The following is a 27,742-nucleotide window of genomic DNA, read 5'->3' as shown; positions in this document are numbered from 1 at the left end:
CAAAATTGTAAGAACTTCACATTCGCAAGAAATGGAAGTGAAAAAAAAAGGCATACGAGATGCATTCGGTTTAGTATTTCATTGGAGACCATTTTGGATACGTTAGCACGTAATTGGCGACAGAGGGAGAGGGAAAGTGACCGGATCTTTGCAAGAAAACAATGATGAATTGGTGGAGGGCGATCTTATGGAAAACGATATCGATCGCTCGGCGCGCGGAACAGAGATCAGAGATCGTCGGATCGTTGCGGTGGTGTATTGGTTGGCCACCGGCGGTGTGTAGGTGCACGCGCGTTGGTCTCGTAGGTGTACCGCGTCGCGGTTTGCCGCGGCGGCGTGTACTGTTCTTGGCACAGTTTCTGACCATCTCCTATTGCGAGCGGACCGCGCGCGCTGGACCTAAGCGTGGTTTCGTTGCGCCTCGAGCTACGGAGACGCTCCTCTCTCTCTTCTCTCTCGTCTCTCCTGTCTCCTCTCGCCTGTTCACCACCGGCGGAGTTTTCGCCAGCCGCAGCCGCAGCCGCCTCCGCGAGCAACCCTTCCCTTCCGTTTCCGGTCCGGTGCCACCGAAAAGTGAGTAGAACGGATCGGTTTCACCGACGGTGAAACCCGACGACAGTCCTCTCGCGAGATCAAAAACGAAAGGTCTTTTTCTATTTCGGAGTTACTCCAGTTCGGCCATCCTCGGTGAACCCTGCTGGAAAAATTTTTGTTCTTCAGCTGAACGGAAATGTCAAAATTATTAGACTTTGTTGGATGCTAGTGAACCTCGGTGGAAAATTTCGGATTTTAGGTAAGAGGGAACATTTGTGACTCCAGGTGCTTTTTCAGTTTTCCATTTTGGAATTCTTCGAGATTGTCAATTGTCAGTGGACCCTGGCGAAAATTTTAGTTTTCGAGATGCTCGTGGCTTTCTCTGTTCAAAATTGTTAGTTTGTTGGTTGCTAGTGAAACTCGGTGGAAAATTTCGGTTTTTAGCTAAGGGGGAACATTTGTGACTCCAGGTGCTTATTCAGTTTTCCATTTTGGAATTTGTCGAGATTGTCAATTGTCAGTGGACCCTGCCGAAAATTTTAGTTTTCGAGATGCTCGTGGTTTTCTCTGTTCAAAATTGTTAGTTTGTTGGTCGCTAGTGAACTCTGGTGAAAATTTTAATTTTCGAGTTAAAGGATCTCAGGTATCTCCGGTTCCATGTGCTAGTTTCCTCACTTTAAAATTGTTAGTTTGTTGGTTGCTAGTGAACCCTGGTGAAAATTTTAATTTTCGAGTTAAAGGATCTCAGGTATCTCCGATTCCATGTGCTAGTTTCCTCACTTTAACATTGTTAGTTTGTTGGTCACTAGTGCACCCTGATGAAAATTTTAATTTGTACGCTCGAGTGATGTCCGAATATCACGCGAATATCGTCGCAAATTGCAATCGTTCAGGTGCCCAAAAAATCGTTTACAAAATTAGTTACGCGTTCAATTAACGCGAACGACGACTTCGGACAGGCGGGTTTTGCGTATATTGGCCCAAATGGAAGCGTTTAGGAGCTATCTGTTAATTGGAATACCTACACTCGATCCCGGTCGCCATCGCGGACTTTTAACGAGCATGACCAAAGCCGAAACCGTGAAACACGAGAGTCGTTGCAACGGAAACGAAAAATAAGCGAGGAGATGTTTACGCGAGAAGCCGTCAACCGGCAATAATTGTTTCTCTTGCAATTGCTGCAAAAGCAAACACGTTTCCGCGTCGAGTCGCGCGCGCCTGTTGCCAGCTTGCTCGTAAATATTTACGATCCGCCGATCGGTATTGTGGAATCGAACGCAACACTTTTGTTTCGTGTTTCCCGTTTCCGGTGGAGTGTTGTCTCTCAATCGAGGAATTTTTCCTCCCAGTGATATTCGACTAACATGCATTTTTAAAGCTTATTTCTTGTAAAAGATTCTTACTGTGAAAATTGTATTTTATCTCCTTTTAAAAGGCCACAAAATTGTATTTTATTAGGAGGTGTGCTGTCATTGTGATTCTTCTCATAAAAATTTGTTCACCTTTCCGTGAAAAAGTAATGTCTTTCCAATACACCTTCCAGCACTCTTTTCACATGGAAAATTATTATGAAATCCAAGCCGATTAGCTCTCTCAAGCGCATAAATCGAAGGAAATCGAAGGAATCGAAGGAGATTCCAAAGGAAATTCTTCGCGCGAACCTGCAGAAAACGCGTGAAATACGATGAACCTCGAGTTCACGACAGGAAAACTGTCTGGTATTACAGTAATCGACGATAATCGTCGAGAATTGTATAATCGACCGTGGCGTACAGTTGCTTCGGGACTCTCTTGCGTTGCTCTACGCGCGCGCGCTCGCGCGGCAATAAATCTTGCGTTAAAAATGCAATAAACATGGTATGCTAATGGTAAAAATCATTTATCTGAGCGATAAACGCAGACCTTCGTGTATTTATAGCGTTTGGAAATCTTCATTCGTAATACGCAAGGTTTAACGAGCCTAGAAGCGAATCCGTTAACGGACTTCGCTCGAGGACGATTTTTAAACAAATTTATTGTTAGTTCGACGGGCACGATAAACCTGTTCACTTTGCCCGCGTGAACCTGCTGCAAGAAAGTATACGGCGCGACGCGGCGAGGACGAGCGATAAAAATTACCCGCGCGTGTGTTTATCATGCAAATAATTTGCAAAATTCCGTCGTTGGCGCCGCGGGCCCGTCAAGATAACCGCGAGACCGCCTCCGAGTTTTGCAATGAAAATATCTCGGGGAAACGGATCTTCCTCGGGAAATGGATAAACCGTTTTGCTTGCTGTTTGCTTTTTGTTGCTTCTGTTTTAAGTATTCCGTGGCGTTAACGCCGGGCCGTTCGTTCAACGTGAAAGAATGCGTCCGATGATTGCAGAAATGTGTTTGTGAGAATATTTTATTTCTCTAAATTGTTTACACGGAGCAGGATCTCGACTTCGATAAACGGATGACGACAGTGGAATTACGAATACGAGAGAGTGAGAGAGAGAGAGAGAGAGAGAGAGAGAGAGAGAGGGAGAGAGAGGAAGAGACGAACAGCAAGAACAGCTGTGTTTCTCAAATAACTGAAATCGAGACCTTTGCTTTTCCGTATCGTTCGGACTCTCTGTGGATATCTTCAATGTTGCGACACTTTATTGCTGGAGGAAACATGCTGAGAATGCACGTTTATTTTCCCGTCGAGCTCGATGCTTGGTTGTTTGCGTTTCTAAGCTGTTGTACAATTTACGCAGGCGTATTTTTATGTCGTTAAAAAATTCATAAAATTGTTGAACGATCAACTCACCAATTTATTTTGGTATATGCAAAAGGTCATTGTACAAAGGTTAAGCAATACACGAGAAACTTAAGCTTTTGTATAATTTACAACTAAATGTCGGATCCAAGAGATTTATTTAAGAAATTTAATTATTAAGAGAATCTAGTCAGACACGTTCGTCGCTACAGAACGTCTTATTGACTTCGCGTTTTATGCAAATTCACACTCTATCTTGATACACAGAGAAAATAATTAATCAAGCGAGAAGAATGCAAAACGCATGAAAATAGATATCTACAGTATAGAAAAAGAATCAAATAAATGTACGAAAAAATAAAGATGAGTTGAAAAGAGGAAAGGTATAGTGAATGATGCGCAAGGTCAACGATGGACCGATTGTGGGTGTTTTACGGGCGGCCCACAAAAATCGTGCGCAACCGGTGTGCAAGAAGATGGCACGCTGCTGCGAGCACCGCGAAATGTAAAAGGAGGCCAACCTCGCGATCGCGGCTGAACCATGACAACACGCACACATGCACAGAAATGCATGCACATGCTCCTCGCTGGCTGAGATTCACTTCTCGAACGTGGATCACGTGGATCACGTGGATCTCGATTCGCCGCGAACCCGCGACTGCGTCAGAGTTTTGCAACGTTTCTTCCGATTACTACACTCCAGGTTTTTGCGCGAATTCGTGCTTTTACTACTCTAACATCGCCATTCATCAGTCACTGCCACTTTCTACGATCTTTCCTATAGTTTTCTTACATAATGTTAAACATTTTTATTAGACCTACTAATAGTAATTGCGGGAGAAACACTCCGGCGAAAAGCCCCTTCAGAAAATTGAAGAATTCAATGTGGCATGATCAAAACGAAAAGAAAATTAAAAATTAAATTGCAGACTTCAATATGGCTTAATCACAATGAAAAGAAATTCAAAATTAAATTGTAGAATTCTATGTGGCTCAATCAAAATGAAAAGAAAATTAAAAATTAAATTGCAGACTTCAATATGGCTTAAACAAAATGAAAAGAAATTTAAAATTAAATTGTAGAATTCAATATGGCTTAATGAAAATGAAAAAAAAATTAAAAATTAAATTACAGACTTCAATATGGCTTAATCAAAATGAAAAAAAATTGAAAATTAAATTGTAGAATTCAATATGGCTTAATCAAAATGAAAAGAAATTAAAAATTAAATTGTAGAATTCAATATGGCATAATCAAAACGAAAAGAAAATTAAAAATTAAATTGCAGACTTCAATATGGCTTAATCAAAATGAAAAAAAATTGAAAATTACGAATTATTTTCTAAGTAAAACGTTATAGATCGCTAAGTAATAGGATTGTCTTTCTCGGTCGCTCGGGGCGAGTATTTCTCGATCCTCGGCGAACGCGGAAACCAATTACGAAAGCAGCGGCTCGCGATCGCGAATCGATATTCCGCGAGCGAAGTTGCACCTGACGCGGAGGCCGGGATGGATGCTGCACATATAAAAATCCTCGATAAAGATCTGAATCGGAAATTCCGATGGCGACTCACGATCGAGACCTGCTGCGATCGATCCGCGTTGCGTAGGTGTCGCGTGACCTTCCTCGTACATAATCTTTTTGTGTTCGGTTTCTTTTTCTGTCAAGTCGTTCAGCCTCGTTTATAATGACTCTTACCACGCCACGGTACAAACGTTAACATTTTTTTTACATGAACGCGCACTGTATTTTACTTGTCAATATAGCGAACAGACTTCTGTGCTCGTTTTTTCTTGAGGTGACTCCATTTTGAATGCAGTAGACAATCTTAAGCTATGTCCACACTGAAGCAACATTTTGTTGCCTCCTTTAGTGCGTCTTCGGCCGCGCGATCCAAGAAAATGGTAGCTCTACACGATCTATGTCACAGCACGGACCCGAGGATTGGGCTTAGATCAAGACTTTATCGCAGTTTGTATTTATTTAATGGCAGCCTGTAAAATTGAAGCATTTTTCAAAATACAGTAATCGAGGTCAGAAGGAAAACAGAGTTTCAGTTTAAAAATTCAATTTACATCAAAGTACGAACTGTTTGAACAGTTTGAAACCATAAGTTTGCGCGATCTCCGAATTATCAGAGTTCAAATCGCTATCTCGAGTTTCCGTTATCGCGCAGCATAATATCCGGACGGTAACCGGATACGTTCTCGTTCTATTAGGAATCCGGGTACGATGGAATTCTAAATAAAAAGGCTCGCGTGACGTATCGATCATGCGATGTCTGTTCCACGGAAGGACAGCGCCCCGATCGAAGAAAACGAAGTAACGAAGCCCGGTCTAAGTGGCCGGGTCCGCCCTTTTCCACGCTTCCGATTAAACGGCCCCCATCTGGGTCAAGCATAATCGAACGGGCGCGGTAAACACGCGTGTCAAGTGGTTTTTCTATTTTTTTTTTTATCCCCGCCGAATGTTTAACCCACGTGGCTCGGTACTAAATTTAACGTGGGCTCCGCTGCAATTCTCGACTCGCGTTCTTTCGAGTGGATTAACTCATTCCGCTTCTTCGGAAATTAGGGGAATCATCTGTCGCCATTTTTTGGTACCTCGCCATGTCCCGAAGTTAATCGGTCGAATACCAAGAACAAAATTAAAAAATGTTCAGAACGAAGGAGCAGTAGAAAAATAATTTTTCCAAACATTACTGTAAAATTGTTGAATCATTTTTTGTTTATTGTGCCGTTGCTGAACCCGAGGAATGAATGAAATTGACACTATTCAAGGAAGCATGATGCATCGGAGGATCAACGGAGTCTGACGTTTCCCGAGCCATCGGCCATTTTTTTAAAGAGATGTAAATTTGCATGTGGCAATTCGAACGTTGCGTGAAACGGAACGGTGACTCTTTTGAACCGGGATAACTGCATCATGCGAGACCACACCTCGCCGACACAAGGATAGAAAGCAAAGAATGTTGTCACGTTGTCCAGCGGGGAACAAGATGTCGACGTTGATCTCCATCATTCTATGACGCAACAAGCTTTTTGCAACACGGCGAGCAAACCGAGTCAAAGTGCGTTCAGCTCGAACGACTTCCGGCGGTGCTCGTTCCATGCAATTTTCATTTCGTTTGCCTGATAAATAGTACTCCCCTCTGTCGGTCGGACATGCGACCGACCCGTTGTTAAGATATCGGAATCGTCGCGACTTTTCCACGGTTTCGCCTTTGACACGGGCCACCGACGGTTCACCTAAGCTGACCTAATTCGATGTATCATCGCCGCTTATAGACGGGCACGCTTAGTTGCGTGCTAATGTTGCTCCGTAATGCGATTTCAGCTGCGTGCACAACCATCGAACGTGTTCGCCTGTCAATATTACTGTTAAATTATAACGAACATAAACCGTCGACTCTTTGCACCTGAAGCCATTTTGACTCCGAGAAACCCGGAAATCTCGTCGAACCCGGAAACTTCATTCAATCCATTTTATGATCATGGAAAAGTGAAATTGAACGCAGTTGTAATTTAATTTATTGGAATCGTGCAGACGTTTTTTATTTTATTTTTACAATATATAATTCTTAGAAGCACTAGGACATAAAGCTTGTAAGAATATATAATTCTTAGAAGCACTAGGGCACGAAGCTTGTAAGAATAGTTTAATTAAATTACATTTTTGGGAAATCTGGGAATTCACAGTACAATTTCAATGCAAACAAGGATCAAGGAACCTTCGGATTGTAGATCTTAAAGTACCAAGAGAACCTAGTGGACAGTCCTGAACCTAGTAGGCACAAGTTCCTATTTAATTCCGAAAACTTTCCACCGAAACTTTCTGACGATTTCTGTGGATTGTTAGGTGAAGATTTCTAGGACGATAAGCATCGGCCGGTCAGTTTATTATGGGCGAAAGATTCCTGTCCCGCTGACAACAGGATAAATCGCGAGTCCGCGTGGCGTTCTATCGTGACGTCAGAGATCGGTGGTGGCAGCCGGTGGCAATGTCAACCGACTGGTTGTTGTTCACGGTGACGCGTTTCCTTTTTGCACGAGGTGAACGAGAGAAATCGGTGGATCAAGATGCGTTTCCTTATGAGGCCTGTCAGGCCTCGACGAGGCTTCGTGCTCGCCATGACCGTCACGGTCACGCGTGTCGGCCGATCTCACGGCGATCTTCTTTTCTCAGCCGGCGTTCATCTCCGCGTATTTTTTTTTTTAGCTTTTCGCTCGTCGAAAAGCGCGATTTCCGGAGAAAAATTCATTACTCGAAAATTATTAATCGATACGAAAAAATACTCCGATCATCGCATTTGTTTGACATTCCCAGATTGTCATCTGGGTCAGCCCAGATTAATTTACAATTAAGGCATCGAAACATTCGGTGAGACTGCAAAGTGCAATTGAGAATGAAGTAACCTTGAAAAGATCCGTAGATATTTCAATTGACATTTCCAATGAAAATCTACAATCAAATTGATGGCCCACACTGTAAATCCGAATAACATTTTTATAAACCGACCAGACGACTTCAGGTTTTCTGCCTAAGTCTTGGATTAGTTTGCTCGCTTAAATTGTACCAGCCATTTTTAATCCGCAGTCTATCGATCCCAGATTAATTTACAATTAAGCCATCGAAACATTCGGTGAGACTGCAAAGTGCAATTGTGAATGAAGTAACCTTGAAATGATCTGTAGATATTTCAATTGACATTTCCAATGAAAATCTACAATCAAACTGATGGCCCACACTGTAAATTAGAATAACATTTTTATAAACGGACCAGACGACTTCAGTTTTTCTGCCTAAGTCTTGGATTAGTTTGCTCGCTTAAATTGTACCAGCCATCTTTAATCCGCAGTCTATCGATCCCAGATTAATTTACAATTAAGGCATCGAAACATTCGGTGAGACTATAAAGTGCAATTGAGAATGAAGTAACTTTGAAAAGATCCGTAGATATTTCAATTGAAATTCCGAATGAAAATCTACAATCAAATTGATGGCCCACACTGTAAATCAGAATAACATTTTTATAAACCGACCAAATGACTTCAGTTTCTCTGCCCAAGTTTTCGATTAGTTTGCTAGACATATAATGCAAAATTTTGGAAAATTTTCGTTCGGTCTGAATTAATATGAATTTTGAGAGAATATTAAAAGTTGCTTCCCACGACTTTCTTATTTGGGCTCGTAGCGAAAATTTCAAAAATGTGTTTTGTAGGGTCGTATTTACCGAGAGAAGGAAAAATTATGGCTGTAGTAGGCTGCGAAAGGTCTAGAGTCCTATTTTGATGATTCTGTGCGTACTGTAGCATTCTCTTGAGAACCAAGGGGAACTGACGCGTGACTCGCGTGGTCGTCTGACCATGATCAGTAGTATCAACTAGCCGAGGGCAGACGGACGCTGCGGGTCCGCGCGCGAGCCTTGTAAGGGCCGAGGATTCAGGGCTATACGGGTGACACAACGGGCAATCGCGGAAGGTGAATTTAACCGTGACTCCGATCCACGGCGAGCCTCGCTCCAGTTCTCGGTTCGCTCTCGTCTCAATTAATTAAGAACCGCTTAATTGCCGGCCCGGCGATCCGCCGGATCAACGAGCCTCGTTGTTCCGTGAAACGCGGATCGACGCGATCGCTCGAAACGGAGAAAACACGGGGAGATGTCACTCTTGGACGACGACGTGTTCACCAGCGAAAGCTGTGTTCGTCGAGCGAGTCGTTTCTGAGAGATTGTCGCGCCAATTGTTCAACAATTGTTCGTGTAAAATTGGTCAGAAACCAAAAACTACATGAAACGCTACATAACATTTTCCAGGATCCACAGCCTAAATTTTCAGGCTAACATATACCGTCAGTCTAGGGTGGGTGAAAATTCGGTCAGGGACTCGTAAGATAAATGTTTATAAAATCAGTGAAATCCGAATAAATATACTATTTATTTATATTATCATATCATGAAGTCTAGGACGGGTGAAAATTTGGTCAGGGACTCGTAAGACAAATATTTCTAAAATCAGTGAAATCCGAAGAAATGTATTTATTTATATTATTATTATATCATAAATAATGATCCATTCTTTTTTTTATTGAATAGATTGTTGTTGAAGACTCGAGTCGTTATAAAATACTAGATTAAGCAAGAAATCGGGCAACTTATTTAAAGGTTTTTCTTTTAGTAGAGATTTTAGCAATATTAATAATTTTGACAAGCCTATAATAAATATTGCTCTTTAATCAACAGTTTTAATACTCTAATACATTGTTTTATGAAATATTGGTTTAAAAATTCGTTTAAAACGGATTTTAGCAATAGCAATAATTTTGATCAAGCCTGAATTGTTCTCCAATTTCTTGTTCATTACGGTGATTTCGAATGGCGTTGTATATCGCATAAAATTCCGCTTCTCCGTAAATGTTTGTGGCACAAGGGTGTTCCGTGGCATTCGCGAGGCCGGATACGACCATCCGGAGGAATAATAAACGCAGAAGGGAAGGTCAGCGACGGGGAGACAGAAACTGCTGAACAGGTTAAAATAGACGCCGGGCCACCTATGCCAATGACCTATATTCCCTCTATTCTCGGCGTATTCTCTGCGAATCAAATGGCGCCGTTTAATCCGAGTCCGCGAACGTGGAATTCGCGCTAATTTTTCACTCGCGAGGCTTCCTTTTCCTTCTGATTCGGAAAAATTGATCCTGACGTGTCGCTGACGTTGCGGATGACTTCATCGGGGTCACTTTACGCGACCTTTTCAACCGCTTTTACCTTCAACTCGTTAACAAAGCTGTTAATGGACTATTGCGTGGGTAGAAAAATTAATTTCGCTTATAATTTCTTATTTCTTTTTTAATATTTTGTGATGCTGATTCTTGGTCACCTGAAAGCTTCCGAATTTAATGTCTATTAAGTTGAGAATGTTCCGTTTGGATAAAAATTTACAGTTGAAAACCAATAGAACAGAAATTATGCTTGTAATTTTTTCAGAAATGTACAGTGGAAGTAGAGTCGGTAACAATTTTTTTAGTGAAGTATAAATAAATAATGAGACGTTTAACCGTGAATACGTTGAACGGATTAGGTTTGTGGCTGTCGGTCCACTGGGACTGTAAAGAATTGTTGTAGTCGTGAACCGCGTATGTCTTGAAAACGATGCGATGCTAGCGATTGAATCGAGCATTGTGGCTGCGAAGCCTCGTTTGCATACTGAGTAATTTTTAGAAATTTCTGCGTCGCGTACAGCCTGAAATAAAAATGAGTAAGGTGAACGACGCGACGTCAGCGTCGACGTAACGGCACGACATGCTAATGCGACGATTACGCCATTGAAACCGGGCGAACGATCTGCTCGAGGCGTTCGCGAAATAAACACGCGGAAAAAATAAAAAGACGACAGAATGCAAAAAAAGAAATTGTGTCGACGATACGCAAAAACTTTTTTTGATTTTCAACCTGTGTTGTACCTTCTTCGTTAACGGTTGCAGAGACTGGGAAATCAAAAGATTGCTGAAATACAAATTTAACAATTCATTTTATTATTATTATTCATTTATTCTATGGTCTATAACTGCTATTTACTTCTGCAATTGAAAAACTTTCAAACTACTTTTAGCAAGATTAAGATTTCTTCGGTCGCATGGTGAATGTGGATCGTAAATAAATAGACAATGATCTTTTGAGAGGAACGAGGGATCGATCGTCGATCGGTTTTAAAAATACTCGAGCGCTCGGCTTCTAAATCTACTCGTGATCCAAATTCTATCTTGATCTCTATCGTATTCTCTCCGGAGGATCTATCGAGCGATAAAAATCTTCGGACTAAGATCTCGCTTGCGATTCTTCAAATTTTCAATTATTGTTTTTCAGAATGCAGTTGACGTCGTGCTGTAGATGCTACTCGCTGAAAGCGGGTACAGTATTCACCGGAGTCCTCGGCATAGTGAGTGCATCGATCCATATCCATATTTTCAATGTTTCAATAATTTAATAATATTTCTTGATACATTTTCATAATTTTCTCTTTTTCAGATCCTCTCGATCATCTCGTTGATCATGATCTTCACTCTGAACGTGGAATGGAAGACGATACTGATCGACGTACTCGATCAGAGTATCGTCAAGATCATTTTCGCGATAAATCTGTGCATGACGATCCTGATCTCAACGTTACTCATCGTCGGCGTTTTCAGAGTAAGGAGAAACCTTCATTGCTTATTCGTAAAGCATAATAGCACGTCTCAATGTCAAGATTAACAAATACATTGATTTTCCATAGAAAAACACGTTTATGATGCTACCGTGGGTGGTTCTGGGTATCATCCTAGCGGTTGGGCTGTTGATCAGCGTGATCTACACGTCCATCATGTTCTTCGTGAATCACGAAACCATAAATGGTATTCTGTGGCTCATAATCGGTCTCATAGCTGTCGGTGAGTACCTTCATCCGCCATTTTTACCTGCGAAAAACTCTTTTCGATGCAAAAAATGTTTTCTTCTATCCTCCACTTGTGCTTGGAACCATTTATGACAAACAGACCGCGGGTTTTTATGCAAAATAGAAATTGCCTTATCAATATTAAATTCATTTCCCTATTTTTTCCATAAATGCATCAAACCTAATGACAAGTGGACCACGAATTTTATTCATTTGTGGCGAGAAGGGGTAGATCGAATTCAAGACAATAAAAATATTTAAAAAATTTTTGACTCCGAATGTCTACAATTTTTATTTTACTTAAAAATCCGCAATCTAAGTTTAAAATAAAACTGAAAGTTAGAAGCGTCTGCTTATTGCGCAGCTCCTTTTTACATCGAGTGAAGGATTAAATTGATTTTTTAAACAAATTTGTTCGAACCCTTTAATTCTCAAAAAAAAAAAAAAAATGAACACGATCAAATACTTTTTCCAGTGATCTACACGTATCTGTGGCTGGTGGTGTTCAGTTACTTCCAGCAGCTCAAGTACGACAAGCTGAACAGCAGGATGGGTCCTTACGGCAGGCCGTACAATTACCGACGACCTTGAAAAGGACCGTGGCGGAGTATCGTGTGACAAGAACGTTCGGGAAGGCTCACGTCCCCTCCCCCGGAGGAATTGGACTGTTCTTAATCCGCGATCAAGATTAACAGTCTAATTGCTTCGCAGAGGGGTCGCTTGAAGTTCAATCAGCGCAATCGCACCAAAGCACGAGGCACCGCGGCTTCCCGTCGACGAAAAGATTTATCGAAAATCGTGTACCTCTAATCGTGCTCCGTGACGCAACGCTAATCGCGGACGCTAGATTAGAACGTATTTATGGCACCGAGAGAGATTGCTCCCTCGAACGATTATCGGCGTCCACGAACTTTCGCGATGATCTCTTCAACGAAGCCCGACGTTAGATCATACCGAAGTGCTTCAACTCTTTATTTTTACATTTCAAGTTCCCAAAAATTCAGAATCCAAATAAAAACGGAACGATAAACACAGTTCTGTTTTCAAGGGAACAAAAAGTAAGACTGCAGAGAATTATAGTCTGTTTTATAGTCTTCTGTAGCTTCCAGCACGAGAACAGAGCATGAATAAATTCTTATTATAACGTTCGATGAATGAACTACTGCCTCAGCGGAGAAGATCGAAAGTATCGTCAATTTTCCAGAGAACAGACTTGGTAATTAAAGAAAATTATGATGTCTGTTCGAAGGGATACCGAGGGTCGTTCGAGGGTCTGCCCTACACGCATAATGTACAATTTTTTACGAGTCTCGCGAAGGAGGAGTCTCGCCATCATCGAAATCCGCCGTTTCGTAGCGTTTCGGTGGTATCAAAATGGCGGCGGCGACGATCCACTACGGGACGGGAATAGATTCCGTTTTCAAGGATAACGAAAATGTTAAGCGTATGCAAAAATATACGCGTTGCCTCACCGGCCGAGAAACCAGTCTCTCCTACGCAAGGTTAACGACTGACTTATTTATTTCACTCCGTCATTTACCGCCCCCACTTTTAGACGCGCGCTGACCCACGATTCGTCGTTACGCCGCGTGGAATAAATTATTTCTTAATTTTTAACGTGATCCTGTCGACTCCTTCCGCGCTCAGGACTCGACGAATTCTTCTTCGACCCTTCCGCCACGAATTCGATCTTCAACCCTGTGTACCCAGATTTTTTTCGTGTCTACGCAAAAGCTAAATTTTTGAACACTATACGAGACGCGTACCTTAGTGGCGAAAGGGTTGAAGAAGGTAGAACGAGGATTTAGAATATTTTTTAGGTAGAGAATTTAGATCAATCGTAAAGACCGTTCGAGCGCATTGAAATTTATTATTTATAATACAGAGAATAAACTTTTCTATCGTGTTTCTATTTTAATACCGTTTAACTTCGTTCTTCTTTTCTTTTTTAAATCATTTATATCCGAAGTAACCGTTGACGCAACGATGTTCGTCCATATGTAAGTACTAATTTATTTATTTAAAGAAGCGACGAACTCTTCGGAGATGTTCCAAGTCTGAATTAACGATTAAGTACTCGAAGTGTTTCACTGCTAATCCGCTGATATTTGAAGCTACTAATAAACGAGAAAGTACAAATATTATATAAGGTTGCTTCTAAATAAACGAATTAACTCGATCGACTGTACTCTGGTTTCCTCGGTGAATGGGAATTCGAATGCGGAGGCGTGCGAGACATTTTCACAATGGCTTGCGAGATGGTTTTCTATTTAAACGCGTTTTCCACGTTCTCGCGGATGAACAACGAAAGAGTTGCCGCTGCGAGGCCGGTGGCATGGCTGTCGCAACCGAAGTCTGTCGGCGTCGAAGCTCTTCTCACCTTCCGAGGCGCATTTTCCAGGGATTTGTTTCTGAAAAAAGAGAAACGTAATTTTCCTAGTTGTCAAACTGGTCAAACTTGCTTCACCGATAACACTCACCCGAAGGAACTGAAACAGCCACTGGGTTGCGCCCACCCCAACAGCAATCGTTCAAAATGGCCGCCGGTGAACTCGAGGAAGCCTTCCATTCCGCACAGAAGAACTTCAAATTCGGAGAAAAATTAAGTGACAACAGAAAAAGACGAACTCATAAAGGCGGGGACTCGTTGATTCCTTTCACCTTGTTCCATCATCAAGTCCGGTGTCTGGTAAGGGAATCCAGCTGCCTCGATGTCGGTTAGATCCTGGAGGATCGAGGAACAGTAAGAGGCTACCAAATCGGACATGCGCATCGGCAGACCGTGCTCGCAACCCAGCTAAAATAAACCGAAAACCCTTAAAAGTGAAAAAGTAAGTGCCTTATGCAAAATAAAAATTGTCTGCATCAATCTCAAGAGGTGGGAGCCATTTTTGTGACTATACGATTCTATTCAGGAATTTTGTGAGTATATCCGTCTTCTTCAATTAATTATTACGATCAAATTCTCAATTTCTCTCGCGCTTTAAATTGTGCCAGGCCATCTTTAATCCGCAGTCCATTGATCCCAGATTAATTAAGACATAAAAATATTCGGTGGGACTATGCAATTGAACATCGTGGAAAATGTTGGTTATTGGCACAAGGGTGAAACGATACTAAATTCCTCGAACCGTCTTCGCCACTTGGACGATCAGCAGCCTGTGAGTCAGAGGATACCCTCTGGTCAGGTCCCGCCTCATTAAAATCTGATTGCACGTATCGGGCATTCGATAACGAGAATTCAGCCCGTTCGTTACGATTTCGCCGAGACAACGGTCGCTCTCTTCTTCCTTGGGCGTTCCTTGCATTATCAGATCGCCGATATCTCGATAAGTTATGTCGGGCGTTGGGCTGCCTCTATCCACGCCGCCATCTTGCCAGAATATGGGTCGCAGCCACAGAACGGGATTATTCAACGCGCGGTGTACTGTAATTAGTTTCTTTTCTACAAATTCGTCACAAAATTGTCAACTGTAGAAGGTATAGATAACAAACTTACACAATTGAACGTCCCTGTTTTCCGGCACGAGAGCGTCCATCAGGTATCGTCTTGTCGAGTCGCAGAGCTTCAAAATTCTTATTAACGCTTCCCAATACTTGTTTTCCAGCTGTCGTGCATTTTTCTGCATCAGCGTGGCCGCTATGTTCGCTGTCACATTATTTATTTTATTCACTGTTTCAGTGACGAGAGTTTTTCAAAATTATAAAGTGTCTCAAGGTAGCAATATTATTACCTTCGACGATAGTGATAGAGAAGGTGGCGTCGGCGTTCATTTGGTCTGGCCTCTCATGAATATAATCAACCACTTTAGTCAGCGCCGTCAGCTTTTCCTCTGCAAAGCAGGCGAGTGTTCGCGACAAATTATGAAACAAACAATATCAGTAGTATCATTCACTTGCTGTCTTATAACGTTGGACACGAAAGAAGCAACACAAGCGTTGTTGCACAAAAAATTGCACTACTGTCCGACTGGCCACTGTCGGATGTTCAAAAAATGATTTTTCAAGTTCAAATCAATTCATTCGAACTAATTTTATTTTCCTTATATTTTAGATTGTCGAGGAGAATGTCCACGTCTCACCAAAGTTTTCCGAAATGATTTTCCCGCGAGCCCAAGGCGTGAACCCGCAGAGAAGCATGATCGCCCAAGTGCCAGCGAGCCCTCGAAGTCCCTTCATCCGGGTCGTCTGCGATCCTGAGGAGCATCTTCGCGTTCCCGGCGACTTTATAGTAACAGCCCCACCGCACGCGCCGCGAGGACTTCACCTAATTGATAGGGAAAACGGCGTCTGCTCGGCACGCGCACCGGAAGCACGACGGCCAGTTTTTCTTCATGATGCTCGACGTGTCCAATCCTGGCTATCTGTCTCTCGAGACGGAATCTCTCGGATCGAGAGATTTCCCGACGATCCACTCGCGGGAGGTTCGATTAAGCTCCGAACGGAAATAATTCTACCGGGCCGTAGCTCTTCTGCTTCGACGCGAGTGTACAGGAAGTTCGAGAAAAGAAAATCCAGAGACTAGTAAAATTCACCCAAATAAATTTTTATTAAGGATCCCCCACCACCTGCGGGGACTTGTAGTAATGTTTTTTTTGTTTTACATCGGAGGCGTCACGTTGATTCTTCGAGTGAAATTTCCGTTGAGAAAATGCGACGACTCCTCTTGGTGCTTCTTAGGATTAATCTTACGATGATGGTGAACGAATTTAGAAGCAATCTTGATGGAAAGGGTTCACATACTTCTCCGAAACGCAGCCGGTCAATCCGCGGCCTAATTTCACGCATTTTCCTATGGTCTTTCTGGTCTGAAACAGGAATTGCGGATTTTATGCATTTACGATCAAAATGGCTAGATCAAATACAAGACGGGGAAAATATTTGAACAATTTAGAAATACTGTTTTATTATTTAGGTTCCTTTAAAATTATTTAGAATAGAAATTGACGTCCACGCAGCTATAGTGCATAGCTGCATAGTCGGATGTTAAAATTGAGAGCTAGTGAATTTCAGGCAATGTTTCTTTTTCCTCTTTTCAGATTTATGTAATTCTAAAATAGTTTATGGTTAATATCAATCTGTTCGATATTTTACAATTATTATGGGCAGAACAAAGGTTACTAAAAGCGGAACTTACGACTTGATATTCTATCTCGCACAATCGAGTCCCGCTGTCCTCCAAATTCTCCTGTATCGAATCAATCTGAAATTTCATAAAAACGCGGGGGGTTGAAAATTCGCAGGAACATCTGTTATAGTTCAGTGAATAGATTAAACGTTTACCATATTGGGAAGATTGTGCGTCATAATTACAGGAGTTTGTACGTTGTTCATCATTTCGTTCGATGTCAATGTCCTCGCCGCGAGGATCATTTTGTATTCCCAGAGAGTGATTAAAACGACAAAGTAGAGGAAGTTCGATGTCCTGGAATGAGAGTTTGATAGAAGGTCGGAAATATCAAAGTTCGAAAATTGATAGAATGTAACTCACATGCTTGTGCTTGATGTGAAATTCTCGTTTGTAAGACGGACGATAGGAAGTTTTGGAGAAATGGTATTGTACTGTCAGTGGTCCAAGTGGAGAGTCTTTTATATTGGCAAGGAAGCCAAACAATCACTATCAATTATATAAGGGTTTCGTCCCTGTGGATGGGGTTGTAATCATTTTCGTAACGTATCAATTGGGACACGTTGTAATTAAGTCGAACTCGCGGTAATACGGAAGTTCGAGGACCCGAAGATAGTGCACTAATGCCAGTAACATGTTTGTTATAATTTACAATTTGTAACGTTTAGCCTGGGTCGGATCCCATATGTACACGTTCAACAGTGTAATTTATTTGGTGAGAAATAAAGAATATTAGTTACAACAGTTAATGTGTTCTTCTTTCCCCACCCTGGACATGAATATTCGATATTCGAATTAAATTAATGTTTTCGAAAATTTCGGGAACAGCAAAATTGTTGAAATTAGAGAAAATTAAGTGTTGTACTAGGAGAATATGATAGTAAAAGAGGTGGCACGAAACTATGGTGGCACCTCTTTTGCTGTTCTCCTAATAGAAATCCAAAAAATCCGGAAAATTTCGAAAATTCTTAAAAGCCGAACTTTGTATTAGGAGAATATGATATCGAAGAAGGTGGCACGAAAATTCAGTAGTATAAGTCAATGACAAGTCAGACTGTCAAAATTTTCCGAAATTTTACGAAAATCGAATTTTCTATTAGGAGAATATGGTAGTAAAAGAGGTGGTACGAAAATTCGAAAAAATTTCGAAATTCAATATTGTAACTCAACGATAAGTAAGACGTTCGGGAAAAATTAAGGGTTCAATAATTAAATACGCAGATACGCAGATCTTTTCATTCCATTGTCTTTACTTATTCATTGTCGATTCTTACATAAAACGAATTAAAATACAATATAAATGTTTTCATGTAATGTGGATTACACATCGGTAACCGTGTTATCACAGACGAGGTATAGGAGTAGACCAATCACTATATGGGGTTTCGTGTCTCACGATCTGAAATACCGACATCGTTAAGAACAACTAGATTTACCATATACCTATAATAAATGGTGGGACCTCGGATCGGAGGAATGGCAACTTTATCGTTTCCCATATTCCAAAATATCAAATCCGCTACCCATCCCAACTAGTTAATATTTATAACAATTTTTTGTATAAAAAATACATTGGGTGATTGGTCTACTCCTGTACCTCGTCTGTTGTGTTATCAAACATGGTAACGTCCAGTAATTTAAGATCAGTGTTATCTAGCGGTAGACTCGAGAACCAATTAGCGAGTCTTTACTTGTCTCTGCCGGTATATAAATATTCATGACGTAGTGGGTGATCGAGTGGGGGAACTGAGACTTAACAACAAGGCTAACCCACAACGACATACGTGAAATAAGTACCTCCTTACATGGCACCAGGCATAAACATTTCGACGAGTGGAAGTTTTAAAAGTACAATCCGTGCGTTCGAATGATCTGTGCATAATAAATTTTCCCCGACTATTTCTTATTTTTTCATTATCATAACTTACCGTTACTTTTATACTATTCAACATTATTTTTGATTTACTAATAGATTGCATCTATATATGTTCCTGTTTATTTATATTCTAGGTTCGACGAAATAAATCCAGTTGAAATCGATGATACAACTCTGCGTAACTTCTTATTAGTTTCACCGAGCGAAACGATGCGTTTATATTATTTTAGTTAATACGATTAAGGTATGCAAAATTTAATAAATTGGCCGAAGCGACGATATGTCGTTTCGCAAAGACTTGTTAGTTCATTATTTAAGTATAATTGGAAGAAATATGGAACTAGCAATGCTGTGTTATTGAATATCAGTAATAAGGTAAAGAGGTTATGTTTTCCGGCATCCCATCGAGTAAGTAATCAGCTTGTTGCCTTACTTTCGCGACGATTGCGTGATGTAATTATAAACGGATGTTTGTTTCAGATTTACATAGATGTGTGTAGAGAATTCAATTCGATACGATTGTTGCTTTACAAAAATGAGCCGGTCAGAATTTATTGTTCTCCGTGGATGGTTAGTGCAAGAAATTTTAGCACAACTTCGAGATTGTCGGATAAAAATAAAACAAACGAAGGATCCTCCGAGAAATCTCCCAAATCTCCCGATGAGAAACCCGACAGAGATCCAAATTTCGATATGTTGACAAGCAAAGTACTGCTTCTAGCCTTTGTTATCATACTGCTAATCATGGCCTACAGATTTAGCATGGAAACGTCGAAGGTTTGTGTTACACACACGTATTTATGGAATACATTTACAAATTGTTTAGTCTACTTTTCCTAGTACATTCTATCGTATGCATTTAATTCAATCTTACCAAAAGTAGGTGGTACGTAAATGCCTCCAATTTTCTTTAATGCTCTAGTTACGACCTATATATATTTCACAGATACAAATTGTACACTATTTGCCATGTATATTAGAAAACTATATTTGTGTATTTTCCTTAACATGTACGGTAAAATGTATAGTCAAACAATTTGAGTGTATATTATTGTATACTGTTATAACTTATTTAACCAAGCTTTATTGATGTATATCAGAATCATTTTGATTGGAATGATTTTGTAAATGAAATGCTTCTAAAAGGAGAAGTCAAAGAAATTCAGATTGCTGGACCCGTAGTAACTGTATTGCTGCAGCCCGGTGCTATATATAAAGGACACATGACAATGAACAGATCTTTCACTGTGATAGATTTTAATTATGCTAATACTATGGAGGATAAAATTAGAGAACTAGAAAAGAAAATGGGTATTTCAGCAGGTATAAAATATATGCACATACATATATACATTAACATTACGCATTTATTTGATCATATATTGAAATTCTATATTAATTGTACAGAGAATGGAATTCCAATTAGATATATTCGAAAAGAAACTGAAAACTCAATTTTTGGCTTGGTCTTTTTTGGAGCGATTCTCTATTTATTAGTACGTTTATTCCGTACTCAAAAGTTTCGGAATCCAATGGATTTTATCACGCAGAAGAAAAGTGCAAAATACACATTAGTAGAGCCATTTTCTGGTAAAGGTGTGCATTTCAAAGATGTAGCCGGATTAAACGAAGCGAAGACAGAAGTTATGGAGTTTGTCGATTACCTCAAGCATCCTGAGCGGTACAAGAAACTTGGCGCTAAGGTACCAAAAGGTAGCTTACATTTTACAAACTCTACTTCATCCTGCAATTTTACCCACTACGTTTTATTAATTGATGTTATTTTTAGGAGCTCTGCTATTAGGGCCGCCAGGATGCGGAAAAACACTTTTAGCTAAAGCGGTTGCAACGGAATCGGATGTTCCATTTTTGTCGATGAATGGTTCCGAATTTATTGAAATGTTAGGTGGACTAGGTGCTGCACGTGTGAGAGATCTATTTGCGCAGGCTAAGAAAAGGTTTGATTGTCTTCTCGATTTCGATACTCTCGATTAGATACAAGAGGTGTCCGAGAACCCGAAAATGTTAGGTCGGGCCGGATCGAGAATTTTATTCGGGATCGGGACGGGTTCTCGAGAATTTTCGGGATTCCCTAGCACATTCGTTCCGACCCGTTTCGACCATTGGGTACCTAACATTTTCGGGTTCTCGAACACCTCTAGTAGATACTGTTTCAATACCTTCTCATTTGACCTATTTCAATAGAGCACCTAGCATTATATACATAGATGAGATAGATGCAGTGGGAAAAAAGCGATCAGAAGGAAGGGACCAATTTGGTAGCAACAATGAATCTGAACGGACATTAAATCAGCTATTAGTGGAAATGGACGGAATGACAACTGCAGAAGATGTTATTATTTTAGCATCGACAAACAGAGCAGATGTTCTAGACAAAGCGTTACTGAGACCTGGTAGATTCGACAGGCACATTTTGATCGATCTTCCTAATCTAGATGAAAGGAAACAAATTTTCGATTGTCATCTCAGATCGTTGTCTTTGGAAGGGAAGCCTAATCAATATTCTGGATATTTAGCATATCTCACACCCGGTTTCAGTGGTATTGTATGGAATTGTTATTAGTACATTCCCCATGTTATTCTACATTCATCTTTTTCCCTTCTCTTTTTAATAAGCAATACATTTCTAGGTGCCGATATCGCAAACGTTTGCAATGAAGCGGCGTTACACGCTGCAAGAGACAAGAAAACGTCGATCAACAGTAGCGACCTTTTATATGCAATCGATAGAACAATAGGAGGTATAGCGAAAAAGACCGGTACGCTAACACACACTACGAAAAAGGTAGTTGCTTATCATGAAGCTGGACGCGCATTAGTGGGTTGGTTATTGGAACATACCGATGCTCTGCTGAAAGTGACGATAGTACCAAGAACACACATGAGTTTGGGCTTTTCTCAATATACCCCGACAGATCAGAAGCTTTATAGTAAAGAGCAACTATTTCAGAAGATGTGTATGATGTTAGGCGGTAGAGTTGCAGAAATCATGAAATTTAATAAAACATCAACCGCAGCAGAAAACGAGTTGAAGAAAGTAACGAAAATGGCATATTCACAAGTGCAGCAATTTGGTATGAGTCCTACTGTAGGTTTAATCTCTTTCGATGAAGAAGCTACAAGCGCGGTAAGATATACTTTACGTGTTAACTTTACTACATCTGAATATACCGCATCGTTACTAGGTCTAGCTGATCACGTGTAAATTAGAAAAAGTTGCGTATTGAAAGTGTAAAATATTCGTAGAAGGTGAAAAGTATTTGTTCGGATACATAAATTTCAATGTTCACTATTGTATAAATTGATTCATATTCTATCAATTTTATCAGCAAGAGGCACTGTATTTTAACATTGCGATAACATATAAAATGTTGTTCTCCTCACAGAAAGTTAAAAAATTATACAGCAAAAGAATGGGAAATTTAATGGACGTTGAAGTACGAAGGATAGTTACAGAAGTGTACAAAGCAACAGAAAAGCTACTAATGGATAACGACGACAAGTTAGAACTGGTATGTACAGCCATTGATTACTTTTTCTTGGGGTTTCAGTGCAAATTTAGTATTTTGTAATTTTTTTCCTTTTATATATATTTATAGTTGGCTGAAGAGCTACTGAAAAAGGAAACATTGACATACGACGATGTGGAGAAATTACTTGGACCTCCACCGTTCGGAAAGAAACGACTTGTCGAACCAGCTGAATTTATTGCAGATGCTACGAGCACTTAAACTGACAGCATTGCATATTCGAATAGATATTTATATTAACATGCGCATCTATTAAAAGAAAAATAATTTTAACACAGATCCAATTGTATTGTTTTTCACAACACAATTTCTGGAAAGGTAAAATGGTTTACAACTTTATTCGAAGGTTCAGCGAACACGAAAATTTTACATAGTACTTTGTGACAAGAAAAGAACAATGAAACTTAAAGCGTACATATATAAAAGTAATTAGTTCGCTTTTATATAACAAAATGAAGTATTTTTTGTCATTCAAAACTGTATAGAAGCTAGTAGTATGTTTTTATACTTGTTGATTAGATCTATGTATTATGTATAATACTATTATATATTATACAAGAAGAATATGTTGCATGAAAAATAAATTGTATTATAATTTCAATATCTCTGCATGAGATTCCAAAACTGTACGTGGATAAATATATTACTAAGTAAACAAATAAAAAAATATGTACAGCCATATACTTTTGTATGTTTGCATTGTATCATTTTTCACACAACATATCACGAACACTTTCATGTATTATGTTAATTTAATTTTTTTCTACGATATTAAAATCTTGTTTAGTCATAAACAAACAACTCTTATAAGAACAACGTCAAAAATAATACTATGCGTAACAATAAAGGTAAAAAAAAACTAAATTTTCTTTTTCTCTAGACATATTAAAAATTCTCGGATACTACAAATGTTCTTAAAATAAAAAAATATCAATTGTCAAAGGTAAATATAATAATACGATCATTATTAACGACATAACATCATAGGAACAGTTGTCACTGACTCAAACCAACGAATATAATTTTTGATTTGTGCATTCCCAGATTTTGAGTACAGTCTCGACGCTATATCACATATAATTACGACTTAGGTATCAACAATAAGGTCTTTGTAAAAGTTTAGGGTGCGTTCAAACATGCTACCGATACCCATTGCCTTTCCACACCTCTCGCACACGTAAAAAAATCGTTCTGTTTTTAAGAACTCTGGCGACAGCTCATCCATTCTTATGGATACGTTATGTCTGGTGGAATACGACGCCAGTTTTATACTGTTATGGGTGAGAGTCCACCGCCTATCGTCGATTTTTGCATAATCATAAGAATTTATAGTTTCGTCGGTATCCTCTAGAAAGTAGTTGCATTTAACTGTCTTTCCTCTGGTTCTATTGTACCTAATTACAAAAATGGATTAGCATCACTATCGCGCTTATTAAAATGTTTGAAGCAAAATTTACGACGAACCTTTCGAACAGTTGTTCCAATATTAACTTCGGAACTTTCGTGAATTCTGTGCTATTGCAAACTTTGCAATGAGTGAACATATCCCTTTGACTGATAGTAACATCGAAATGATGCAATAGTTTTCTCAATTGGTTGTCATGCGAATCAGGCGTTACAAAATATTTTTGGTCGCGTGGAAGATGTTGCGAAAGCTGTGGAAGACAGTTCTATCAGTTTGATTTCTTGAAATCTTACCTTTAAATCTTACCTTCTGAAAATGTGAAAACTGAGTCAAAAATATTCTTCCATCCTGTCGTGCTATATTTACGGCGGTATCGACTGGCGCACGAAGGGTATCACAACCACATATTCGAAGCTTTGTTATCAGTCCACCTAGCTTTGAATCGCAGACAACGCGCCACTCGTGAATTGGTATTTTTCTTTTCTTAACCATTTGCGAGCAATAAGGTTGTGTACTTGTAGGATTGCCTATTTTCGTAACAGCTTCCGGTTTCGATGGAGAGGGCTTAGAACCTTGATACGAATGGGAGTTAAATATCCCAACTTCAGGTACATGAGGCTGCTTTAAAATACGTACACACTTATATGGGACCAACATTTACATAAAGGAAGAGAGCTTATTTTTTTAAACCCTGTAAGCGATTAGCTGTTTTATAGTATTAAAACTTACCTTATCCGCATATGTCTTTGTACTTTTTTTGGCTGTTTTATAGGGAATGTGTTGAACCTCTGAGCAAATATTCGAGAATGGTATATTCAGTCGAGCACATTGAGTTTCGAAAATATTATAGATTTCTAATAAACAGTATGCGTCTAACGCTGTAATAAGATAATTAAGATATTATTGTAACTGCTTTTTCTGCGCTTAGATACTAGGAAAGAATAAATAAATAACCCGCATATATTATTTGCTCTTCTCTTAAAGGCCGCTGCTCCCAGTTCGAAAATCGGTCCGATTTATTCAACTTTTTTCCAAAACAGAGCTCCACGAGTTTGCTTAAATTCTTTTTGGAGAATTGGTCGTCTCTTTCGGACGAGTGTGGGAATACAAATTGGTGCTCTACCAATTTTTTCCATAAATCGACGATATCTATGCATCCTTGTGTATGTACAGTTGAAAAAAACGGCAGACTCTCACGTATCATTTTCAAATCGTGAGCTATTCCAAACCCTGTATCACATAATTATATATATCACCTGTCACACGTCGTAATTGAAGGATGAAACATGAAGTGGTCAGCTAATAATGATTACACGTAAAGAAACATTAGTAAATTCATGACCAGTTGACGATATGTTAACATGGTGTTCTTAAAATAGTATTATACCGAAATGTTTTTAATTACGTGACATTTACCGAGTTTTATTATATTAATATTTTGAAATAAACATATGGCCAGCTCCGTCCACAATGCCTTCGAGCTTGTTGCCATTGTAGTTACATCTACAATGTAAACTCGATCATGTGTGGCTATTTGTATCATAGCCAATTCACTTTTTTTGGTGCCTAACAATCAACAAAAGTGTAAAATTCTTATTTTGTTGGAAAATACACAAATCAGAAAAGTAAATGTTTAAATTAAGATATTACTGAAATTGGGTTTCCATTCGGAATCTATCCCTACGATATTCACATCTTTAAGGCCACAATCCAGAAAATTCTCGAATTTTTCTGGATTATCGACGACAGTGATGGCATCTCGTGGCAAACGTAATTCATAATAATTATCGGAGATATCAAAGCTGTCCCAGTCACTTGTCACTTCTTCTCTGCTAGCAGAAGCTCCGTCACTCATTTCTAAACAAGAGAATTTTATAAGTATCACATTGTAATTGAAAGATACATTGAAACATTTGATTACCATTAGCTTTCGCTAGTTCAGCTTCATATAAAATGGGCCCTGGCCACTTTTCCGTAGGAATATCAAATTTTTTTGCCCAAAATAAGCCTTCTTTAGCATCCTTTACATTCATTAACATTCTTAAGAGATCGAGTTGTAAGTCTCGATCATCTTTAACGGTCTCTTGGACCATTTCTCTCCAACTTGCTTGACCTGAATTTAAAAATGGTTAGAATTTTATTTCGATTCTTTCAGCATTGTATCATTGTTTAGAGAATGAACATACTGAAACTAAAGTCCCTGTAACGTTTCTGAATGATAAAGTGCAAAGCACCTTCATTTCTTTTTTTATTAACATTTTGGCAAATAGTATGGGGTAGATCATATAATTTGACAAAACGCGCTACCAATTTACTTAATGGTTTCCTTTCTGTTATGGAGATCTTTATATCTGGTATTTTATGTTCTCTGTAATATGTTAAAAATATTAATCCAGCTTAACGTCTATTTTTATTGAATTATTAAAACTTACAATATAAATTCACTTAATTGCCTACGCATACTTGTATCCGAGGCAATTAAATTATCCAAGTACTTGACTAAACTCTTTTGGATTTCTGTCTCACCAGCCAGAAAGTTGTCAACAATCGATAACTTATTTTGCAAAATAAGTGGCAACAACAAAAGCTGCACATCTTTAAAGTGCTTTTGCAACTTTAACACAGTTGCATATTGTGCGGCTTCTTTAAACTTTTTTGAAGCACACATTTCCTAAAAGAACATATACAAAAACATCAAACTGATTGTTCAATTATTCGAATTACATTATGCGTCTCATAATTGTACCTCAATAAATGGAAGAAACACTTCCGCATGCTCCTGAAATTTATATACATTGGCGAATAATTCAAACATATCCATACTCTTTTGCTCGACTGCTAGTCGAAATGCAACTATTTTCAAATCTACGACTAAAAAGTCTGGTTGTAGTTCCTCTTGAAGTTTTAACCACTTCGCGAATTCTTCTATAACTGTAGTAAAAACGCAAACTGCTATATCATTGTTTTCATATTATGCACACAACAGTCTAACAACAGTTATTAGTAGACTACAGATTTTATGCACTTATGATAAAACTGAGTAGGTGGAACGTAGAGTAGAAGAAACATAAGATGAATTTAATATTACAGGTACATTATTTATAACCTATTAAAATAATAAAGAGAAGAAATCAATTTTTATTTTGCATAAAGATCGACAGTCTAGTTATTAGACTACAAATGTTCTCAATAGATTGCATGAACTTCAAATGGATTCCTCTTACTAAGGTTCCAAAAAATCGAAATTCATAAGAGTGTCTGCAATCTAGTTGTAGCAATGAATGACAAGTTACTTGTACAAAGAAATAATTAGTCTTAAAAAGAAACATATACCTGTAAAAGCTAATGATGGTTTTCGTTTCGCATTTTTAAAGTCTGAGATATTCGCTACGATTCGTAGTGTACTTAAGAATGGGTTCGGTGCCGTTACAAAATACTCTACCAGGGTTGTGTTGATACCATCGCATTCTTTCCCTGCATAAAAAGATAATAATAATTATTACTGTAATGTATTAACATTTTTAACATACATGTGTTATACTTACATAGTTTCCATACATACTCTAAATGCTGTATCCATTCTTGGGTGGCTGTGTCTATAGTGGTAAAAAATTTTAAATCGTCGTCTATTTCTTTTGCCATCGCTCGTGCAGTAATATATGCAAAAGGGAAACGTGTGTGTTTCACGCTAGTATACTAGTACGGTTCTGCTTATGATTTTCTGTGCATACGGTCGTGTATTTTGTTACAACAATTACTGGAGGCAGAAAACAGATGAATTTCTAACGACGAAATACATGTGTACACTTCATAGGGAAAGACAAAAACCTATCGGACTGTTTTCTCAGCAAGGGCACGGAGTGTACTAGAAACGAAACTCTTGTCAATACCTGTAATATTCGTGACTCGAACCTAGGTGACCTTGACTTACCATATATAGACAATGTTGCCGTTTCTTTAAGTTTTTCTTTTCATTTCTGTTTCTGGACCACTGGACGAAGTAGAAAGAAGAAACTACGTGAAAAAATTACAGATGTTTAGTACATAGTGGTTATGCGAATGAAAAAACGCGGCAATATTTGAAACTGT

The 27,742-nt window shown here is 39.2% G+C and overlaps 5 protein-coding genes across 6 annotated transcripts; 2 read left to right on the top strand and 3 right to left on the bottom strand.

Annotated features, from left to right (window-relative positions):
* The first annotated feature begins 237 nt into the window (after positions 1–237).
* Positions 238–13,605, top strand: LOC143357414 (uncharacterized). The gene is made up of 5 exons (XM_076793892.1): positions 238–573; positions 11,126–11,198; positions 11,288–11,449; positions 11,535–11,688; positions 12,169–13,605. The coding sequence occupies exons 2-5, from the start codon at positions 11,127–11,129 to the stop codon at positions 12,282–12,284; spliced, it is 504 nt and encodes a 167-aa protein (XP_076650007.1). The 5' UTR covers positions 238–573; position 11,126; the 3' UTR covers positions 12,285–13,605.
* Positions 13,606–13,626: 21 nt separating this feature from the next.
* Positions 13,627–15,901, bottom strand: LOC143357413 (UPF0764 protein C16orf89 homolog). The gene is made up of 7 exons (XM_076793891.1): positions 15,776–15,901; positions 15,428–15,526; positions 15,193–15,342; positions 14,825–15,120; positions 14,355–14,490; positions 14,174–14,276; positions 13,627–14,104 (listed from the first exon to the last, which is right to left on the bottom strand). Exons 1-7 carry the CDS (start codon positions 15,870–15,872, stop codon positions 13,960–13,962), a joined length of 1,026 nt encoding a protein of 341 aa, XP_076650006.1. The 5' UTR covers positions 15,873–15,901; the 3' UTR covers positions 13,627–13,959.
* A 501-nt stretch (positions 15,902–16,402) lies between these two features.
* Positions 16,403–17,709, bottom strand: LOC143357415 (uncharacterized). Its single transcript, XM_076793893.1, has 3 exons — positions 16,977–17,709; positions 16,831–16,896; positions 16,403–16,501 (listed from the first exon to the last, which is right to left on the bottom strand). Exons 1-3 carry the CDS (start codon positions 17,064–17,066, stop codon positions 16,403–16,405), a joined length of 255 nt encoding a protein of 84 aa, XP_076650008.1. The 5' UTR covers positions 17,067–17,709.
* A 951-nt stretch (positions 17,710–18,660) lies between these two features.
* On the top strand, positions 18,661–22,517 carry Spg7 (SPG7 matrix AAA peptidase subunit, paraplegin). Its single transcript, XM_076793585.1, has 10 exons — positions 18,661–18,678; positions 18,832–19,105; positions 19,178–19,474; positions 19,798–20,020; positions 20,105–20,410; positions 20,487–20,655; positions 20,903–21,258; positions 21,349–21,845; positions 22,105–22,230; positions 22,318–22,517. The coding sequence occupies exons 2-10, from the start codon at positions 18,944–18,946 to the stop codon at positions 22,447–22,449; spliced, it is 2,268 nt and encodes a 755-aa protein (XP_076649700.1). The 5' UTR covers positions 18,661–18,678; positions 18,832–18,943; the 3' UTR covers positions 22,450–22,517.
* A 595-nt stretch (positions 22,518–23,112) lies between these two features.
* On the bottom strand, positions 23,113–27,717 carry Nbr (exonuclease mut-7 homolog). 2 transcript variants are annotated; one of them, XM_076793583.1, is made up of 13 exons: positions 27,199–27,717; positions 26,987–27,127; positions 26,400–26,584; positions 26,086–26,324; positions 25,840–26,021; positions 25,575–25,766; positions 25,304–25,510; positions 25,070–25,219; positions 24,608–24,883; positions 24,383–24,531; positions 23,960–24,274; positions 23,713–23,903; positions 23,113–23,642 (listed from the first exon to the last, which is right to left on the bottom strand). In XM_076793583.1, exons 1-13 carry the CDS (start codon positions 27,293–27,295, stop codon positions 23,336–23,338), a joined length of 2,631 nt encoding a protein of 876 aa, XP_076649698.1. In that variant the 5' UTR covers positions 27,296–27,717; the 3' UTR covers positions 23,113–23,335. The 2 variants fall into 2 exon arrangements, with proteins under 2 accessions (XP_076649698.1, XP_076649699.1); XM_076793584.1 differs by having other exon boundaries at positions 23,960–24,271.
* Between the last annotated feature and the right edge of the window lie 25 nt (positions 27,718–27,742).

Source organism: Halictus rubicundus, chromosome 9 (genome assembly GCF_050948215.1).
Source record: "Halictus rubicundus isolate RS-2024b chromosome 9, iyHalRubi1_principal, whole genome shotgun sequence".
Taxonomy (NCBI): domain Eukaryota; kingdom Metazoa; phylum Arthropoda; class Insecta; order Hymenoptera; family Halictidae; genus Halictus; species Halictus rubicundus.
This window is presented reverse-complemented; position numbering and strand designations above follow the sequence as displayed.

What these genes read in the sequence shown, in the direction of transcription:
- LOC143357414 (XM_076793892.1), top strand. Translation starts at nt 11,127, where the DNA reads ATGCAGTTGACGTCGTGCTGTAGATGCTACTCGCTGAAAGCGGGTACA. An exon ending in TCACCGGAGTCCTCGGCATA is followed by an intron (nt 11,199 to 11,287) that starts GTGAGTGCATCG and finishes TCTCTTTTTCAG; the next exon opens with ATCCTCTCGATCATCTCGTT. An exon ending in TCATCGTCGGCGTTTTCAGA is followed by an intron (nt 11,450 to 11,534) that starts GTAAGGAGAAAC and finishes GATTTTCCATAG; the next exon opens with AAAAACACGTTTATGATGCT.
- LOC143357413 (XM_076793891.1), bottom strand. Translation starts at nt 15,872, where the DNA reads ATGAAGGGACTTCGAGGGCTCGCTGGCACTTGGGCGATCATGCTTCTC. An exon ending in AAACAGGGACGTTCAATTGT is followed by an intron (nt 15,121 to 15,192) that starts GTAAGTTTGTTA and finishes AACTAATTACAG; the next exon opens with TACACCGCGCGTTGAATAAT. An exon ending in TCGTCCAAGTGGCGAAGACG is followed by an intron (nt 14,491 to 14,824) that starts GTTCGAGGAATT and finishes GGTTTATTTTAG; the next exon opens with CTGGGTTGCGAGCACGGTCT.
- LOC143357415 (XM_076793893.1), bottom strand. Translation starts at nt 17,066, where the DNA reads ATGATCCTCGCGGCGAGGACATTGACATCGAACGAAATGATGAACAAC. An exon ending in CGCACAATCTTCCCAATATG is followed by an intron (nt 16,897 to 16,976) that starts GTAAACGTTTAA and finishes ATGAAATTTCAG; the next exon opens with ATTGATTCGATACAGGAGAA. An exon ending in GCGAGATAGAATATCAAGTC is followed by an intron (nt 16,502 to 16,830) that starts GTAAGTTCCGCT and finishes TTCCTGTTTCAG; the next exon opens with ACCAGAAAGACCATAGGAAA.
- Spg7 (XM_076793585.1), top strand. Translation starts at nt 18,944, where the DNA reads ATGCAAAATTTAATAAATTGGCCGAAGCGACGATATGTCGTTTCGCAA. An exon ending in GAAAATGGGTATTTCAGCAG is followed by an intron (nt 20,021 to 20,104) that starts GTATAAAATATA and finishes TTAATTGTACAG; the next exon opens with AGAATGGAATTCCAATTAGA. An exon ending in TCTCACACCCGGTTTCAGTG is followed by an intron (nt 21,259 to 21,348) that starts GTATTGTATGGA and finishes ATACATTTCTAG; the next exon opens with GTGCCGATATCGCAAACGTT.
- Nbr (XM_076793583.1), bottom strand. Translation starts at nt 27,295, where the DNA reads ATGGCAAAAGAAATAGACGACGATTTAAAATTTTTTACCACTATAGAC. An exon ending in CAATTAAGTGAATTTATATT is followed by an intron (nt 26,022 to 26,085) that starts GTAAGTTTTAAT and finishes AACATATTACAG; the next exon opens with AGAACATAAAATACCAGATA. An exon ending in TGAACTAGCGAAAGCTAATG is followed by an intron (nt 25,511 to 25,574) that starts GTAATCAAATGT and finishes TCTCTTGTTTAG; the next exon opens with AAATGAGTGACGGAGCTTCT.